Source organism: Megalopta genalis, chromosome 1, assembly GCF_051020955.1.
Source record: "Megalopta genalis isolate 19385.01 chromosome 1, iyMegGena1_principal, whole genome shotgun sequence".
NCBI classification, from domain to species: Eukaryota; Metazoa; Arthropoda; class Insecta; order Hymenoptera; family Halictidae; genus Megalopta; species Megalopta genalis.
In genome coordinates, this window is record NC_135013.1 from 780,387 (window position 1) to 799,811 (window position 19,425).

The following is a 19,425-nucleotide window of genomic DNA, read 5'->3' on the forward strand; positions in this document are numbered from 1 at the left end:
AAGAGGGTACACGCCGAGTCCGAAGAGTACGCAAACGAATGCGTAGACTACGGAAGCACGCGCGCGCGCGGCGCTGGGAGTCGAAAGAACAGCTGGAGGGAGACGAACGAGTGAAAAACCAGAGAGTGTATTCGAGTTGATGACGTAAGAAGACTGTACGAGCGGTCGGAACGGAATATGCGAGTGGAAGGGGAAACGTGCGAGAGTACGAGTGGAAAGAGAACTGCACAGTGTACGAAGCGCGCAGGTATAAAAACAAAAGAGCTTCTCCTTGAAACCATCCGCTCTCGTCGTTCGGAGCTCCACTCGAACGGAAAATAAAGGGGAGACGAAAAGAACCGAAACGGAAGGATCCTGTCGATCCTACCATCGCGCACTGGCATCGATCTCCTCGAGGACGGCTTCCGTCTCGTAGTAACCGGCTAAACACTCGTCATCGAACTAATTCGGCGATAAACGTTCTGTTTTTTCAAATATGCAATTCAGATTTACGAATCTGACCTCGTTACGACGAGGACTTCCGAAATTGTACGTGCATCAATTTTTATGAGAATCGAATCATTTTCTCAACAACTCATCCGCCATTTTGTTTTTTCAAATATGCAATTCAGATTCGTAACGAGAACTTTCGAAGATATACGTGCACCAATTTTTGTGAAAATCAAATCACTTTTTCAACAACCCATCCGTTGTATTGGATCCGCCATTTTGTTTTCCGAATTTTCAAGTTCGGATTCCTAATCGCCGACTACGAGAACCCTTGCATACAAATTTTCGATTAAATCCGTCACCGTTTTCTATCACGACCATGATTTCGTGTTTATTATACTACCGCGCGCGGCGCGGCAACCTGTTCCGCCCGCGTCCGCGGTTGTGCCTGATCAAGGGGCCCGGATCTAGGGAATTCTGTCGTCCGGGGGACGCGGAGGTGGCAGCTCGAAGCGAGAAACGATATGTCCGTGTGCCTTACAGTCGCGGCGGTAAAACGCGACGATAGCTCGAGCTGGCAGTGTTCGATCCCTCCGTGTTAATAACGTGATTCTTCCCGGGCAGCTTCCGAGGTCGACCGGTCCGCGCCAAAGAATTTGAGGTAGTTCGATTCGAACGGAACACGACCGTCGATCCTTTCAATCGGAACACAGGAATTCGCTGAACATCCGCTACTAAAAATCCGCGCGGAAACCTATGCGGAATAGTCTTTCGATTCCTTGTCGAAAAAATCCCCAAGAAGACCCCAATAACGCAACCCTGGGCAAGAATGCTGCCCCCTCGAGGGACTCGGCGAACGAACGAACGAACGCACGATCGATCGATTTCTTCTAGATTCTAGACCATGGATCACCGCCGGAGCCTGGGACAGTTTATGGTGTTTTCGGAGCGTTTCGGTTCTCGTCTAACCGGCGCACAATAGGCCGGATCGAAGATTTTAGCGACATTTTGACAAAAACCTAATTTTCTCATATCGATGTCCAGTCAATTTTTATCGCTTGTTAAATGTCCATTACCCTCGAAAATGGGAATATCAATAAAAATGATCGTAAATTGTAACAGATACGACGATTTAAAGTTGATCATTTCGAACGCTACATTTGACGTCAAAAAATATGCTTCTTTTTCTCGCAATGTCCCGACGAACCTAATTAAGTTTTTCCTTTGCTTTCTTTTTTTAACATTAGGTGGCAATACTTCTCGTTAGGGAACAGTAGCTTAAATCAAGATTATCGCATCCTATGTATGAAAAATATAATGTTTAATAAAATACAAAAAGTGTAAAAATTCTTTACATTCGACAAGGAACATTTTTTGACACCCAAGGACTCACGGTTTCGGACAAACGGTATATTTTCAGGATACTTTCCTCTACATAATTCTGTAAAAGTTACATACCAAGACGAACCAGATTGTAAATTATTACGTTTTAAAGATATCAACGTTACGTTACTTCGAGGTTAAAGATATCGAAGATAATCTCTCTGTGTTCCAGTCGGTATTACAGAACGCTTCTTCGTCTGTAAATCGACGGATATTTAAAATTTTTAATTATTCCATATAACATGAAAAATGTAAGTAAACGAAACAAACTTTGTAACATTACGATACTAATGTACCTGGAATTACTAGTGGGTCCTCGTAACCAGTGTGGGTGCAATAAAGTACGCGTCCCAGAAAAAGTTCTCTGTATGCATTGTACAGTAATGTCTCACTGACCGACGCTCAGATTGTCCACTAAATTGGATAATTTGGGAAGAAGAGATACGATTATTCGAGCCTCGCGGCTCGTTTTTATAATCGTGGACAATTTATAACTATAAAAATAAACCGTAAGGCTCGAATAATTGTATCTCCTCTTCCCAAATTGTTCATTTTTGTGCGCAAACCGGGTGTCGATTAAAGAGACATTACTTTACAGTGATGTCTTCTTAATCGATGCTCAGATTCTACAGAAAAATGAACGATTTTTGGAAGAGGAGATACGATTATTCGAGCTTTGTAGCTCGTTCTTTTACAGTTGTTGACAATTCGTAACTATAAAAGCGAACTGCAAGGCTCGAATAATCGTATCTTCTCTTCCCAAATTGTCCATTTTTGTGCGCAATCTTGGCGTCAATTAGAGAGACGTTACTGTATGTAGTTGGTAAATTTCAACAGTTCGAACTTTTGATAAAACGTAGAGTACTAGAAACGGTAACAAAATGGTAAGATTAATTAAGATACTCTACATTTTATCAAAAGTTCGAACTGTTGAAATTTACCAACTACATAGAATGCACACGCGTACTTTATTGCACCCACACTGGTTACGAGGACCCACCATTAATTCCAGGTACGTTAGTACTGTAATGTTACAAACAGTTTGTAACATTATATTCAAACAATTTTTTTCACAAGAAAATGTCAATGAAAATTAATTAAAAATTATTGTTCAACAAATGTAAAAAAAAATTATTTATCTGTAATTGAAAATAACTATTTTTTAAATATTTTTGGTGAAAATTTCATTGCGATATCTTCGATGGTTCAAAAGTTATAACAGAATGTCACTGAATTTCTTGATCCGTCCCACTGTGGCGGCGACGAGAAGCGGGAGAAGAAGGCGAGAACAGGAACGTGAAACGTGGTCATAGATGGCGGCACACGGCGGACCCGGGTCGATCGGGACCACCCATCCGTTTACCGAGCAGACCGTCACGCAACCAATTCGTGTCCCTAGACGAGTTACGACGCGGCAAATAGCGGAATTAACGGTAGCAAAGCAGCGGTAGTAATTGGTAGTAGTAATAATAGTTGGTAGCAGTTAATAGTTAATCGTTAGTGGCAATAGTAATAATAGTAGCGGTAGTAATGTATACTCTATGAACAAAAACAATACATAGAAAAACATGTGTCGGTATAATATATACTTTGTTTTGATTATGCGTGTATGCGCGTGCGCGCGCATACACACACACACACACACACATAACACACACACTTTGTTATCACGGTTTTTTTTGTTTTTCACCTCGTTTTGTTGCGTTTTTATTCGAACGCGACGCGCTCACGATTATTTTACACGAGACGCTGATTCGGCGGGAAATCGAGGAGAGGACAGGTGTCCCCCACGACGCAACGACGACGATAACAATGGACAGTGAGAACGACGATGACGAGACATTGAGCGACGAGGAATGGAAAATGCACGAACGAACGAACGAACGATAGGAATGAATGAGCGCGAGCTTTTTCGGTGATGTTTGATATCGGGTTCGTCGGTCGAGTCGATCGTTTTCTCGCAATACATTTTTGTCCTTTCGACGATCGCTTCCCACGTGAAAAGTAGTTTTGCCGGATGTAAGTCCACTTTTGCTGGTTTTTTTTCCCAGCACTGTCTCTCTCGGACTTCTTTGTTCGCCCCCCCCCCCCTCCCTGGTCTCGCTTCGACGGTCGCATGGTGGCGCATAAATTTTGATCGAAGCAGAAAATCCGTCGGAATTATCGGAACATGTGATCACGCGCGCGCGCGCGCGTTTCCGTAACTCGTTCGACGTGCGGCGCGTCGATTCGCGTCGTCGAGAGAACTCGGGGGCTCGAGGCGAGTTCCAGGCACCGTTCGAGAGGGAGAAACACGATTTTCTGTTTCTCACCGCGCAGAGCGTGTATCTCGGCACCGGCGTCGGATTCGATTGTATGAGTCTTCGTTGTCCCCTGTGACAAGGGCCGCGGTTTTCAGCGGAACGCGAAACGCAGCTTCGAATCGCAACGGGGAGTCGAAACGGACCGAGATGCGTGGCGCGACCCGAAAATAAGTGTGCGCGCACGTGGCCGAAAGTAACGGCATCGCGATCGAAATAACTTACGAGCGCGGCGGCCGACTTCGAACAAACTCGGTTCACAAGAAGCGAAAAACGGTCGCGTCGGTCTTGCAGACTTATTTCCGTTTCACGGGATCCTCCTTGCGCTTATATGATGGATGATTGCAATAAAATACGAGCGAGACGTTTTTTTGCTTGATCGGGCAATTATTTTTTTTTTCTTCTTCCTCCTCTGAAAGTAGATACAAAACACTTAAAGCTACCGATATCGTAGTACGTTGTTTTAGAATTTGTATCGTTGCGAACGAAGGCTCATACGAAAGAATGTATTGCACATTTTTTTGTTTTTTTTTAATCATCGTTGGACCGTGGACAACGAGCTTTTCTTCTCCTGGTTGCCACGAGTTACAAAATTCAATCGATGCTGCTTCCGCTCGCTCTTCACGCAAGTCCGAGAGCAATCTCTCTCTTCTATCTCTCACTCTGTCTCTCTCTCTCTCTCTCTCTCTCTCTCTCTCTCTCTCTCTCTCTCTCTCTCTCTCTCCTCTCGTCCATCCAAAGTCCTCGTAGTCTGAGCACACGAAATTACGCACGTACACACACGAACACGTAAGTCGAGACACAAGCGCACACGGACGAAGAGGGACACGCATACAGGACACACTGTGAAGCTAAACCGCGGATCTCCGAGCGTTCGCGAATGCTCGTAGAACGGAAAAATGTTCCGCGCTGGTTTTGCGCGGCGGAAAGAAAACACGTTTCGCGATTCTGCAAAGTAACGTATATAAAAATTCGAGTTCGCGCGCGCGGAGATCCGCGGTCCAGCGAGTCGGCCAGTGTTAGGAAAATCCCTTCGAATTCCCGATCTTCTGATTCGATGTTAAACGGGGAACAACTCGAAACGGAACCTCGGTCTTGAAATTGGTAAAAATCTAAAAAGCGCGGCGCGCCGAATGTCGATCGAATTTTCGATCGCGACTACAGCGAACACACTGTATATATAAATTATATATATATTATTATTATTATATTATATATATAATATAATAATAATATATATATAATATTATATATATATTATTATTAATTATATTTATATAATATCGAGTAACGTAATTGCTTGGGTTCGCGCGCGACATCGATCGATGCACAGATATCCCGGGGACATTCCTAACGCACTGGACAAGATGAGAGTTTGGCGCTGTTCATCGGCGATCCGTCTACCAAATGCCACTAATTTTCGAGTTCTCGACAGCGTTCGACGGCCTGCCCGCCGGTCGAAGGCAGATCCGCTCGACTTACGTTCGATCCGATTTCAGATTTCTCTCCGCTTCTCTTTTTTTACATACAATCGCAAAAACGATAAATTCGTCGGTACACAAATAACACAGATTTCATCGTTTCTCCTAGGCAAGCAAATTTCTGCCTATAATCGTCACCGCGACGCTCGACGTTCTCCGAACGTAACCGACGATTGTCTCTAGATCCGGCGTCCGATTCGCCTCGTCGAATAATCTTGAATTTCAATCGTAAATAAAGTTGATCGTTCTCGCGAAAAGACGAAGTCACGCGCGCGCGATCCTGCTTAGGACCGAGTCTACGCGATAAAAAAAACATAACCTCGAAACGGACAGAGTCCTAACAACGATAAGACGCATACAATTTGTACAAATTCACTCGAACGTTTCGTTTAAATCGTTGACACACGGCTACTGTCCCGAACTTTCCTCGGCAATCGTACTTTCCGAATTACACAAATTTCCATCGAAATTAGGTCACCCCGTCTGTCACCGCCAATTTCTCCGTCACGATCGCTCGTCGCCCCTGTTTCCGGAAACGGCTGCGAACAGAGCCGAACCGTTTTAAACGCGCGCCGATAATTGACAGAGTTCGGCGCTGTACGCAGAAAGCTCCCGCTGCCGGAACTCGTTCGTTTTCGTCGGATCGCTTCGATCGCCCGGTTAAACATTGCCCGACCCGAGCCGGGCCCGTTGGCCCGACGAAGGGGGGGGGGGGGACGATTGGACGACCGTGAACAGAACCAAACCCACGTGATATAACACCTACAATTTCTCGCCGAGCACGGCTTAATAGTATAAAAATGAAGGGCGAAAGAAGACGCGACGATTCGAGGGGAGGCGTGCGCCGATGGAACGGGAAGCCTCGAGAACCGCGCGCGATGCGAACCGAGGTTACTCGACGAGAACCGAGTAGCCCGAGGTGTAACCGATCGGGTTCGCGCGTCGAGAAAACGCGATCCGAAGTCGCCGGGACACGAACTGCGCCGCGTAATCGCCGGCCGTTTCGCGAACCGATGCCACGGACCAGCCTCATATTTCCGGTCGTTTTCGCGGAAAACGTTCCGTTGCTAAAATCGCCGAAACGACGAACGCTCGAGTAGAGAACCAGACCGGAGACGGGTTCGACGCGAGTTCACGATTTTAACGCGTTGCTGTAACAAAAAAAAAAACACATTGCTGTTTTATTCGAACCCGAGCGCACGGCGAACCACTTTGCACCGGAAAGAACGGCGATCTTGTCGACGCGATTGACTCTGACCAGGAATTGAATAAAACGCGAGCCGGTCTCAACGACGCGGAACGGAAAAGTGAGGTTATGTGAAGGTTATGTCAGTAACCCGAGCACACGGTGAACCACTTTGCACCGGAAAGAACGGCGATCTCGTCGACGCGATCGACTCTGACCGGGAATCGAATAAAATGCGAGCCGGTTGAGACCGGAAAAGCGAGTCGATTTTATAAAATGCTGGAAACGCGCGTTCGTCGCGAATGCGACAAGATCCGGCGATGTTTTTCGATTATCGCAGGCGTTCGTCGTCACGGCCGGTTTTCTGCTTCGTCGCGGAAACGCGTTGGTCCGCGGCAAGGATCGGGGGCCTAGAATTGCTGGGTGGGGCGAGCGACGCTCGTACGTATTTCAGGGACCGTTCTCTAAGAACGATCGAGAGCTCAGCTCGTTATTTTCCGCGTTCCGTCCGAGACACATTCTCACAGCTCCGAGCGTTATCGACGCCTGTGACGCTTCCGTCCAGCCATCGATTTCCGCGATTTCGTCTATGTACAGATCACGGTTGATCGGGTACGCTTACATATTTATACAGTTGATCGATCCTGGGTCGTCGACGCGTTCACCGGCGAGGCGCCGCGCGTCGGCCATCGTCGTCGAGCGTTCTAAAAAACCACGTCCGCGACCACGTCGATTCGTACTATAACCCCCCGTCCGACGATCCTTATCCCCTAGAAAGCACAGAAAGAAGCCGCGCGGCGAGGCAACCTTCCGGCGACCACGGTGAAACTTTAACACTCCTATAAACGATAAACGAACGACAAAGCGCACTGTCGCCAACCACCGATCGCGATTCGATCGTCCGACGAACGCGGCGCGCGGGTTGCTTCTCGATCCGCGCGACCACCGATTTCCGCGAACAGATTTCGCCGTCGCGACCTCTGCCGGCGGCCGTGAACGCAGGGATCCGGGCTGCCCGAAGAAATTTCGTTCGATCGAGACCGTAAGAAGACGGCGCCAGGAAGTCCGGGTCTTCCTCGGAGGACTCCCTTCCTCCCCTGGGCCGGTTCCAGCGATCGAAGCGTTCGATCGTTCCGGGGTGTCCAGGATCACCGAGATCGAAGCCGCGTACCGTACACTCGCGATCACCAACGATCGATGGGTCCGCCATCTTCTCGGCAACCGGGGCGATCCAAACCGTATCGTCCACGGTCCGTCCGCTGGCTGGAAACGGTTTCTGAGAGGATCGACGATGTCGGATCTTCGGCCGTCGCGCGTCCTCTTGGGTTCCTCGGCGGCGTTCCAGCCACCGTAGCTCGTGGGACTCGCGAGATAGCGGACGGCCGGTCGAGTCGAGTCATTTCGGATCTTCGAGAAGAGCGTGTCCGTGGACGTGGATCGATAACGAGATCGTCCGAACCGATCGTCGACCGGGGAAAGTCTCTCGCGCGACGCCGAAGAGACACCGTCGGCGACGAGCCCGCTATTCCTGCCGCTGCTGCTGTTGTTGTTGTTGTTGTTGTCGTTGACGATTCACTTGTGCTTTACGGCTGGCAGCTTGTCCATCCGGATAGGTGGGGCCATTGCCGTCGCATTGGCGCTTCCAAAACAAAAGACACACAAAACAGCGACATTAGCGTCTTTCGTCCCATCGTCCCAACTTTGGGGATGTTCAACGTCCCATCGTCCAACGTTTGGGAAACGCTTTGTTTCTTATCAAAGAGTAATGTAGCGGCTCGTCTAGACCTAGACCTAGGCGATCGGAAACAACCGATTCGGTGCGACTCGCTTCGATCGCGAGTCGTCGCGTGACTTCGAGAGAGAGCGAGAGAGAGAGAGAGAGAGAGAGAGAGAGAGAGAGAGAGAGAGAGAGAGCTATATATATTGCCTTCCTTCGTGGCCCGAGCAGCGAGACGCGTCGAGACGAGCCGAGCCGAGCCGAGACGAGACGAGACGAGACGACACAACACGACACGACACGACGCATCTCCATTTCGTTCGTTTGTCTCGGTAAACCGATGCCGCGAACTGTCGGTGCGAGGATCGATCGGTTTCGTTTCGTTCTTTCTGTTAAGTGGTTTTGGTTATTTTTGTCTCTTGATAATGGCGGTTGCTCGATGGGGAATGATCGATCGGAAAGCGAGAGGCTCGAGACCGATCGGCCGCCGTCAGAGAGAAGGATCGCTAGACGAATCGTTTATCCACGATTTCAGCGTATCGCCGGCGTCCGCTACCGTGGCACAGGAGATTATTTCGCCCCCTCTTTGCCTACTTTCGTGATTTAGAATTAGTGTGTTGGCTTTCGGTTACCTGAAAAAACAGTCAACGAGAGAACAATCAAGCGGCTGTCCGGTGAGAACAACGACGCTGGGTTTTTTTTTTGTTTTTTGTTTTCGTGTCTACGGTGTGCTGGATCGTGTACGTGTACAAAGCACGAGGCTCGGTGTGGGCGTGACCGTGTAATCGAGCATGTAGGTACAGTCCCCTCGAGAAGTATCCAGGACGCTCGCAGAAAATGAAATAAATTTGAAAGACCGACGGGAAATTCTTAGAATTTCTTCGATTCGTATCGAACTTCGTTTTATGAAACCGTAACGAGTGAATTATATATATGTAAATTTAACGTCGATTTTTTATAAAAGAGAATTAAAATTTCTTTTCGTTGACACGCCCGTCTAGCGTTTTTCATTATTTCTCGGACCAATTCCGGCATCCGTTTTATCGATTCGTATATTATTTCTGTCCCTATTTCGTTTCGTGTACAGTAAATTCTCCCCGATCGACTCTTAGCTTGTACACAAAAATTAAGACAATTTGGGAAGAAACGATTATTCCATCCATCGCGGCGCGGTGGATCGCACGAATTTCTTTCAATGTCGAGGATACGCTGGTTTCTAGGAAAGCGATTAATCGTTAATTTTGAATTAACATTTTTGGGCTCGGATAGTTACAATTCCCGGGAAAATATACAGGATGTCCCAAAAATGTCTCGCAATCCGAAAGTGGCGGGTTCATCGGGTCATTTCAAGCAACTTTTTCCTTTACAAAAGTTTTCTCCGAAGCACCGTTAACGAGTTATTAACGAAAAACACTGACCAATGAGAGATCGCCGACGCCCCGCCCTTGCGACCACTACCGCTGCGTCGGCTGGCCGGAGCGACGCGGCATTGACCGCAAGGACGAGGCGCCGGCCGCAGTTGCTCTCGGTAGTGGTCGCAAGGGCGGGGCGTCGGCGATCTCTCATTGGTCAGCGTTTTTCGTGAATAACTCGTGAACGGTGCCTCGCAGATAATTTTTGCAAAGGAAAAAGTTGCTTCGAATGACCTCAGGAATCCCCCATTTCTGGATTGTGAGACATTTTTGGGACACCCTGTATACAGTACAGAGTGATAAGAAGACCGTCCCAGTGCATTCGATGGCAGGCAAATAGACAGGAACGCCGCCATTTGGAAAGAGTGCATGTATTCGCCCGGCCCGAACGAAATCCCGCGAAACGAAACGCAGAAACGGACTCGTCGCGAGCGACGGCAGCAATTTAGCGGAATCGGCGATCGACGCTCTTTCCATATGTCGGCGGAGTGCTCTCCCTTCTCCCTCTGGCCCCTCTCAACTTCTACCCGGATCCCTAGGCGATCCGGAGGAGAACCATGCCACGGTATCAAGACACACCGATCAATCTATCGAAAAACCGTGACCTGGCAACGGATTAGAGCAGAGCAACGATGCAACTAACACCGACATCCACACATCGAGATCTAGTCCACAAGCAGCGTACCAGTGCCCCTACGCAGAATTCGGCGAAATGCGATCCCATTGCGGCCTGCTTTTTCGAAACCAGAAACCCCGGTCTACGCTAGCCGCGAGTATCAGATTTCTCCCGGTCGCTGTACGTTACGCGCGGCTCACGCGGACGCTTCTCAATGAACGTTTCTTCGGAACCGTTTGCTACCATTCGGCTTTCGTTCCACGGATTCCGAAGCGTCCGTTCCTCGAAGACGTTCCGCAAATTTCCTCCATCGGTTACAGTAAATTCTCCCGAATTTTCTTTCAGCTTTTAACCGTTTCGGTACGAGCGTCAGATATATCCGGCATCCATCTGGTCGTCGCCTGTGTGGCGGAGCGCCGGATATAATACAGGGTGTTCCAAAATTATGGTATTTCCGGGAAATGGGGGATTCCGGAGATCATTCGAAGCAACTTTTTCCTTAGCGAAAATATTTTACAAGGCTTTGTTCACGAGTTATCGACGAAACACAGTGACCAATGAGAGGCGAGCTCGATTGGCGCGAGGCGGCCGAGCCAACGAGCGCGCGAAGCCCAGATCCGCCGATTGGCTCGGCTGCCTTGCGCCAACCGAGCTCGTCTTTGATTGGTCAGTGTTTTTCGTTAATAACTCGTGAACGAAGCATCGTAGAAAATTTTCGCTGAGGAAAAAGTTGCTACACATCACCCCAGGAACCCCTTATTTCATATCTTCAACCATGGCATAACCTTGAACTACGAATGGGACTGTAAAGCGAGACAAATGGCAGCAGCGAACGTCTTAAAAGCAACGTACAGTAATGTTTCTCTAACCGGTGCTCGAATTGTGCAGAAAAATGGACTAGTTTGACAAGAGGAGATACGATTAATTTCGAGTCTTTTTATAATTACCAATCTTCAACGATTATAAAAAACGAGACGCGAGACTCGAATAATCGTGTCTCCTCCTCCCAAATTGTCCATTTTCGCGCGCGTCTAAGCGTCTGTTAGGGAGACATTACTGTACTCGACGCTCAGCTTGGAAACAAGAATGCACAATTTGTCTGCTCTGCCCGAATTGTTCATTTTTGTTTACAAGCCGAAGGAAAATTAGGGGGAATTTATTGTACAGTAATTTCCTCCCTAATTCGCAGTCAGATTGCGCGCAAACATGGACAATTTGGGCAGAGAGGGTGCGGTTATTCGAGGCTTGTTTTTGTAGTTACCGATCGTCGACGACTATAAAAACGAGCCACAAGGCTCGAACAATCGTACCTCCTCTTCCCAAATTGTCCACTTTTGTTTACGAGCTGACCGCGAATTAGGGAGGAAATTATTGTACCGTGCGAAAGTGCCGGAAACTGGTGCACACCCGCGATCGTCGATTTGGCATTTTTCAAATTCGTTCCGAACGAAAACACCCTTCCGCGCTCTACTCTCGTTACATTCGAATAATCTCGCTTCCGAACTTGGAGATCATTCGAAATAGTTCGAAAGTAAAATCGGTGGTCTGCGAATTTCGATGCGAAATAAAAATAGTCCGCGCTAGGCGCGAGACGCGGCAGCTCCAGAAATATTGATTTATTTCCCGAATAATTCGAACGTGTTGTAAATAGTACGACAACGTTTTCAAAAATACATCGAATGCGTTTACCGTTTCGAAATCGATTCGCTAATTTTTGTCAGCGAGCGCGTAAAATTATCTTTTTTAAGATAAATCAACACTTTATCGACCGCTGGCCTATTTATCGGCTTTTCGATTGCCAATGTTTACCGACCGCTGGCCTATTTATCGGCTTTTCGATTGCCAACGCTTATCGACCGATAGCCTATTAATCGGCTTCTAGCTGTCGACGATTTTCGTTTCTTTACTGTTTCGTTAGCAGCTGTATACTAACCTCTCCATATCCTTATGGATTATAATGATTATTATTATTATTTATTATTATTTTTAAAGGAATAAGCACAACACAATGAATAGCGAAAATTTAGCCGGTACTGGGAGCAAATGCATTGACATAACCTTTACCAAGTGGCAGCCACAACCACGACCGGACGATAAAGTGTTAAGATAAGTCGGGTGTCTTCTTTCGGAGGAACGCGAGAAGGGAAAGAGGACCGCGGCGATCGGCGACAAAAGAATTCTTCGTTGTATCGAGACGCGGAGAGGATCGCGAAGCGGACGACTCCGCTGCGGAATCGATCGCGACAACGCGTCAGGATCCAGCGAGCGCGGCTGCGTCCACTTGTGCGTCGACGATAGAATTCGGAAAGACGAGGGGAGGGGGAAGACGTGCAACCGGTTGTGCAGCGCGAAAAAGCCGCGCACAGCGAAAGACCACACCCCGAGTCTAAATGCTAGGCAGAGCGAGTTATACTTAGGCGGTTTAGCGCGGCGACGATGCCGCGTTGCGTGATATAACAACTCACTTGGACTTCGGCTGCATTTCGCCCGCAGCCATGGCCTCCCTACGTTGCACCCTCATGCTGACCCTTCGCTCCGGGCCGGGCAAGCCCGTCACTGAAATAGACCAGTAAGAACATAACAGATCGTATGATACATCATCGGCAAGTGCCTCGAATAATCATCGGCGGCGTCTACGTTATTCTAGCGTAAATTCAAGGGACCGGACTACGGCCGGGCTATCTTTTTATTTTTTAGTAAAGCATTTACCGCGGACACCCTTAACCTTAACACCCTAATATAACCTTGACGTACAAGGTCGTCGTTCGTTTCATGCGCCACCGTAGACTTTGACGAGTCTGACTCGTCGAGAGCTGTTCCCGACGGACGCCGTGCAGTATACAGGGTGTCCCAAAAATGTCTCGTAATCCGGATCAATAAGAATCGAGTACGGCTGACGCGAGGCGGCCCAGCCAACCGGCGCACGAAGCCCAGTTCCGCTCATTGGCTCGGTCGCCTCGCGCCAGCCGAGCTCGCCTCTCATTGGTCACTGTTTTTCGTTGATAACTCGTTAACGGTGCCTCGAAGAAAATTTTTGTAAAGGAAGAAGTTGCTTCGAATGACCCGAGGAACCCGCTACTTTCGGATTGCGAGCCATTTTTGGGACACCCTGTATTATTAAATTACTCGGTTGCTTCGCTGGCGCGTCGATTCTGGTTTGTTTACAATGCTCGAGATGCCCCGACCTTCCCGACAGTACCAATAACAAAGCTGCATTCACAGATCGGTAATCCAATTTTCAAAACAAAACATTCTCTTATTCGGTTCGCGCGTAACCGTTCGGTTGACGTTAAATTAAATAGTATTTTTCGGACGCAACAATTTCCGTTTTATTCGTATGTCAAGGGATCACCGACGGGTACACCCTAAGTTAAAGATTTCACGAATGGGTTATTTATTCCTTCGAACAATTCGGGCTCCGAATTGTACGAAATTTTTGAACGAATATTTTTCCCTACATTTCTTCCAAAATTTTGATTTCCGACGATTCGATCGTTTTTATTCCGCGCAAAGATCCACGGTCTACCTCGAACTCCCTAGAATATTCTCATTCTCGACGCAAGGACGCGTTACGCGTCGAATTTATCGAGTCGCGCGATTCAAAGTTCTAAATACAGTAAATTCTCCCGAATTTTCCCTCGGCTTGTAAACAAACATGGACAATCTGGGAAGAGGAGATACGATTATTCGAGCCCCGCGACTAATTCGTATAGTCACCGATTGTCACCGATTATAAAAACGAGGTACAATTTTATTTTGTTTACAAGCTGAACGAAAATTCGGGAGAATTTACTGTACTCGTCTACGAGATAAATCGGTCCGATCGGAGAATTCGTTCGCGACGTTTCCACGAAATACAATGCTGTACTAATTTCTCGGTAATTTTTATATCGCTTAACGTCGAATAGACTAAACGACAGAAACGTTTCGGTCAACCTGTGATACAGTAACGTATCCCGGAAATGCCAAATTTCGGGTTCCTGTGAATTTTCTTGTGCCAGTCCTACGCCTATGTAATTTATCGCTACTTCGATGACAAGGGTCGACGGAGTCGGTCGAGCGTGTTATGCGGCACGCGACGCGACTTCCCTGGAGGTGACAAAAAATAGTGTGTTTGAGTGCGAGTCGGGTAAGAAAAAGCTGCCTTTTTTTCGCCGCTGCCCCGAGTTTCTATAAAAACGAGCCGCGAGGCTCGAAGAATCGCGACTTAGTTTCAATTCCGACCACCGAACATTTTCGACCGAAATTACTGTATACAGTAATGTCTCCCTATCTGTCGCCGGGACCGAATTCTAAAATGTCGAGAGTAGTACGCGGCAATTGATTTCTTTGAGCCTCGCGGCTCGTCTTTATTGTTGCCGACACCTCGTGAGAGGGAGGGAGATAGAACGAAACTCGAGTCGAGCGAAACTATGTTGTATACTATGTATGCAAGCCAGCGGTCAGCATCGGAGACAGCCGGTGTATAACATTGTAACGATAGGATAAAAACGATGGCTTAACTTTTTTATTTCTATTTTTTTATACATGAAAATTTTTTTAATATATCGGTCACATTTTTCCAATTAAAATGATACCAAACACGACGTGCTTTAGACCATTCTTATTCGTTATACGTGATAAGTAACTTATTTTATTTGCGAAAAAAGCATTACGAAAACCGATTTTTAACATATGAAATATTAAAGGCAAGGTCAAAGAAGGTATGTACGTATGTTTTTCGAAAGAAAATATCACCAAAGTTACGCTATTCGAGCCTACGTTAGACACCGGGAATAGGAAGCTTTACACGGATGGGAGACAGAAGGAAACGAAGACGGCCGAGAACGAAGAGTTCCATGTTTGAAATTTGCTGGGACGGGAGAAGCGACATCGTTTCGAGGACGAGCCTACGCGTGGAGACTGTAAAGGAACCGTTTTCTGTACATTTTCCATCGTCCCTGGAATTTTAAGATGTCGAACATCGAGAAAGAACATGACATTTAGCCAATTTGAATATGAATTATTTACAAATTAATTTTTTTCTTACATTATTTGTTACGACATCGGTAAAGTCGACAACTTTGCCTAAACTCTTTTCCACTGCACAGCACGCGCATCTTGGCAGTAAAATTATCGTGTTTGGTCTCATTTTAATCGGAAAACTATCAGCAATATGTTAAAAAAAAGATCAGTGTTAAAATGTTAAAATTAAAAAATTTATGTCATTGCATTACGAGTTGTCTTCCGGGAATTCGAGTCGAAGGAGCTGGGGCGCGTGCCGCAGCACACGTGTTCACCAAACCATCGAACTTTAGCATAGCGAGAAAATCGATGAATTAAAGGGCCGCGAGAAAATCGATAAATTACAGGGCCGTGGCAATATCTCGGCGTCGGGATTGGCATACTCGAGTTACGCCGAGAAGAGGGACATTACTGTATATTTTTTAATTTTCTTTCGGTCGGTCCCGAAAGCATACGTTCGCGTCGAATTGGTAATTTTTCGTTCGGGAACGTTTCGGAAACAAAAACAAGTCGAAGTCGAGTCCATTTTTGTCGAACGCGAACACGAAATCCGGGAGATTCCGTAAGACGGTCGGTGTCCAGCCGATGAAAGAGGAGTCGGGAAACGTGTTCGCAGTCGCGCGGCGGCTTCTAACCTAACCGAGACGCGGAATGAAAAAATCAGCAACTGGAGAGTATGCTCGCATTGCGAAAGCGCGGGACTTGAATGACCACCGTTGGTATGTTAGGGAGAGAGTTGCACGGCTGCATCGGCTATTCACCGCGAGCGACGCGCGACGCTCGGATTAGTTCCGAGACGGTTTCACACCGATTCCGACGGCGGAGCGTGCGCGGTCGAGGGGTCCACGTTGGTTCGGTATCGTCTCGAAAAGAGGACTCCTACCGTGACATCCGAAACAAGCGATCAACGAAACGTGGAGCAAGATCGTTCGAAGCTTCGCGCATCTTCGAACCGATATGGAGAGCACCGTTTATTTGTCAACGGATAACATTCGTCGCGGTAACCTGCTGGACGTTTATGGAAACTTGAACTTTTGTGCGAAACAACGATTCTTCGAAGTCGTCGCACTAGGAATTTAACCTCGAGGGACCATCGCGTATCGATTACGTATTTTGCATCTTTGTTGGAGTTTTTATCTTTTTTGAGCCGTTGAAACGGTTATCGAACGAAGTGGTAGAAAAGGTGCCGTCGAAAGTGGAGTAGGCGGCCTTTCAACCATTTGATTTATTTTGAATTTAACCTACAACCACGTTCGAGAGACGTGGTCGGAAGATCGGGCCAGAAATGAGAGCCGTGGTGCGTCGGTCGGGCCAAATAGATGTAAACGCAACTGGTTAGGCTCGTGTTGGACCAGGGGATACGTGTTTTGTGGTTGTTCGTTTCTCGTCGTTTAATCGTTTTATTAGCAGCTAAAGGAGGTGGCGCAGAAACACGTGCTGCGATTTTTGCGATCTTTAATCGTTTACAGCTCGTACGAAGGTCGACCGATTTCGATCAAATTTTTAACACGCGTACAACTTGCCGAGATCTACGAAACAAATTTTTTCAATTTTCGTTGCAGGCTCAGATAAAGAAAGTTAAGAAACGAGAATTTTTTCTTTTCTTTCGTCGTTCTAAGCGATAGCAAAATTAAAAAAAGAAACAGAAGCATTCTAGTTACGGCCTAGTGGACTGGTCGCTCTGTCGTCTAAAAAGAAATTCGAGTCGTTTAGTCCAGTTCTAAAAAGTGAAAGTGTTTTGAAAAGAGTCCGAATATTAACGGGAGTCGCTGTATTTACATTCCGTAAGAAGTTCGCGACTGGCACAACTTCGCATTGATCTTGTTGTTTGTGACACACGTTCTTGAAAATTAACCCTTTGCACTCGAAGACATTTTAACCCTTTGAGCGCCGAGTTGCCCGACGTTGAGCGTGCGCCATGGACCGCCCACTCGGTACGAAAAAGCCTACCTTGGGATGCGCACTTTTTACGAAAGAGCGCAAGTTGAGCAGACTGAATTTTCATCGCAAGATATATCGATTGTAACCGAAATAAATTATGCGGTGACCTCGAAAGCCTCGATAACCGTTTATTTCATCGAGCAACGATAACACGAACGATGCAACAGTGGTAAATTATATCTTTTAAATTGAAAATTTCATAATTTTGTATCGCGTGGTAAATCTCGAAGCAGGGTTCGATACGTAAGCCAATGTTACATTTTTTGCCTTCGTAACGCGAGTCGGTTCCGCGATTATTTTTAGCGCAAACAGCGCATCCGCATCGCGAAGAATGTTTCTTCATTTTCTTTAGTTACGCGGGATGCAGGGAAATGCCTCTCCGTTGACCGAAACGGAAAGTCGATCGAACAAACTCTTCCTCCTTTTTAGCCTCTACTCTATGCGGTGGGTATTCCCGCAAAATATCTTTCACGAGAAGCGGATGAAATTTTTCAAACGTGTCAGTTTTATTGTTAGCATTTTTATAAAGAATATACGCATTGTATATAGCGAGGTCTAAGAGGTGGAAGAAATATTTGTTATACCATTTTGTGCTTTTTCGAACGCGGCGAATCGAACTCAAAATCGTATCGATTTCATCAACCGCGCCCATCGAGGCATCGTAGTCTGCTACACGCTTTGGTTTCCGAACCAAAATCGAACGGTTATGCGAAAACGCATATATATGGGTTCGTAGCCAAAATCGAATGGTTGCGCGAGAACGCGTGTATGGGTTCGTAGTGCTTAATGGGTTAACTGTAAATCTAAATTAACTTTTCTGGATTATAGTATTTCCATTTTATACGACAAAGCCCATTTTATGAATATGAAATCGAGTCTTGTGACTCGTACAACGGTTAGGCTTTTAACAAGTTTTTATATTTAAGCTTCGATCGTGTAAAACTTATCTTGAAACGTGGTGTAACAATTTTAGCGGTGCGTCAGAGGCACCACTCGAGTACAAAGGGTTAAAACGTAGAGCAAAGGGTTAAATTGTAATCTGGCTAACCGATCCGACGATCGTCGTGTTCGCCTAAATCGCGATGGTCCCTTCGAGTCTTGAGCCGGTAATTAACGCGCGTTCGCGCACGGATTTCCGAGATTCGAGCGGCAACGCGGTCTCCTCGAGAATATCTCGCCCTGCGAAAGGGTTATCTCGTTACGCAACGAAGCTCTTCGTTTTCGAATAATTTTTTCGTGGAAACTTTTGCAGAAACGTCGCCACGAATCCGTGGAGTTTCGAGGAGCCCGCGACGGACGAGCAAAGAGGATGATCGACGGACGATCTTTCACGCTTGGCACTTGAAATGGAAAAAAAGATAAACTACTACTCTCCGGCGAGATCGTGGCAACGGTGCGAGAGAGAAAAGGAAAAGGCGTTCGATGAACGAATCGAGTCGAGAAGATGCGGCTTCGTGGAGACGGATGATGCGACAGAATCGAGAGAAAAAAAAGAAAAGAAAACGTATCGAAGAAAAAGTGGAAGTTCACCGATCTGTTGGAAAACGGAAGAGAATTACCCGTCCGGGTCGAATCGAACGCCTTTCGGGGGAAGCCCCTTCTTCTCGCGGGACTCGGCAAGAAGACGATCCGCGACGAGAATTGAATTCGAAGACCGCGGCGCATGACTTTCGGTTTTTCCATTCAAGCCAAGTGAGAAAACAAAAAAAAAAAGAAAAAAAAAGAAAAAAAAACAGAAAGTACAATTTTGACAAGGATGTTCGACAATATCGTGTGGTGAAATAAATAAAGAAGACCAGTCCTTGAATGGAAAAACGTTTATTTGCTACTTTCTTCATCTTCATCATCATCATCACCATAATCATCATCATCATCATCACCATCATCATCATCATCATCGTCATCATCACCATCGTCGCTATCAATAGAAAACAGGATGATTACAAGTAGATGCGC

The 19,425-nt window shown here is 46.8% G+C and overlaps 1 protein-coding gene across 10 annotated transcripts in view; it reads right to left on the reverse strand.

Moving 5' to 3' along the window:
* The window catches only part of LOC117220712 (casein kinase I), a 45,985-nt gene that overhangs the window by 10,618 nt on the left and 15,942 nt on the right, over positions 1–19,425 (reverse strand). For 4 of the 10 annotated variants that reach the window (XR_013037162.1, XR_013037159.1, XM_076528582.1 and 1 more), the window contains exon 8: positions 12,990–13,080. The exons of 1 other annotated variant lie outside the window; for it this stretch is intronic. Coding sequence is in view for 7 of the 9 variants with exons in the window: in XM_076528582.1 (XP_076384697.1) it covers positions 12,990–13,080 (91 nt within the window). In the remaining 2 variants the exon portion in view is untranslated. 5 more of the 10 variants (XM_076528579.1, XM_076528584.1, XM_076528585.1 and 2 more) reach the window with 5 other exon arrangements.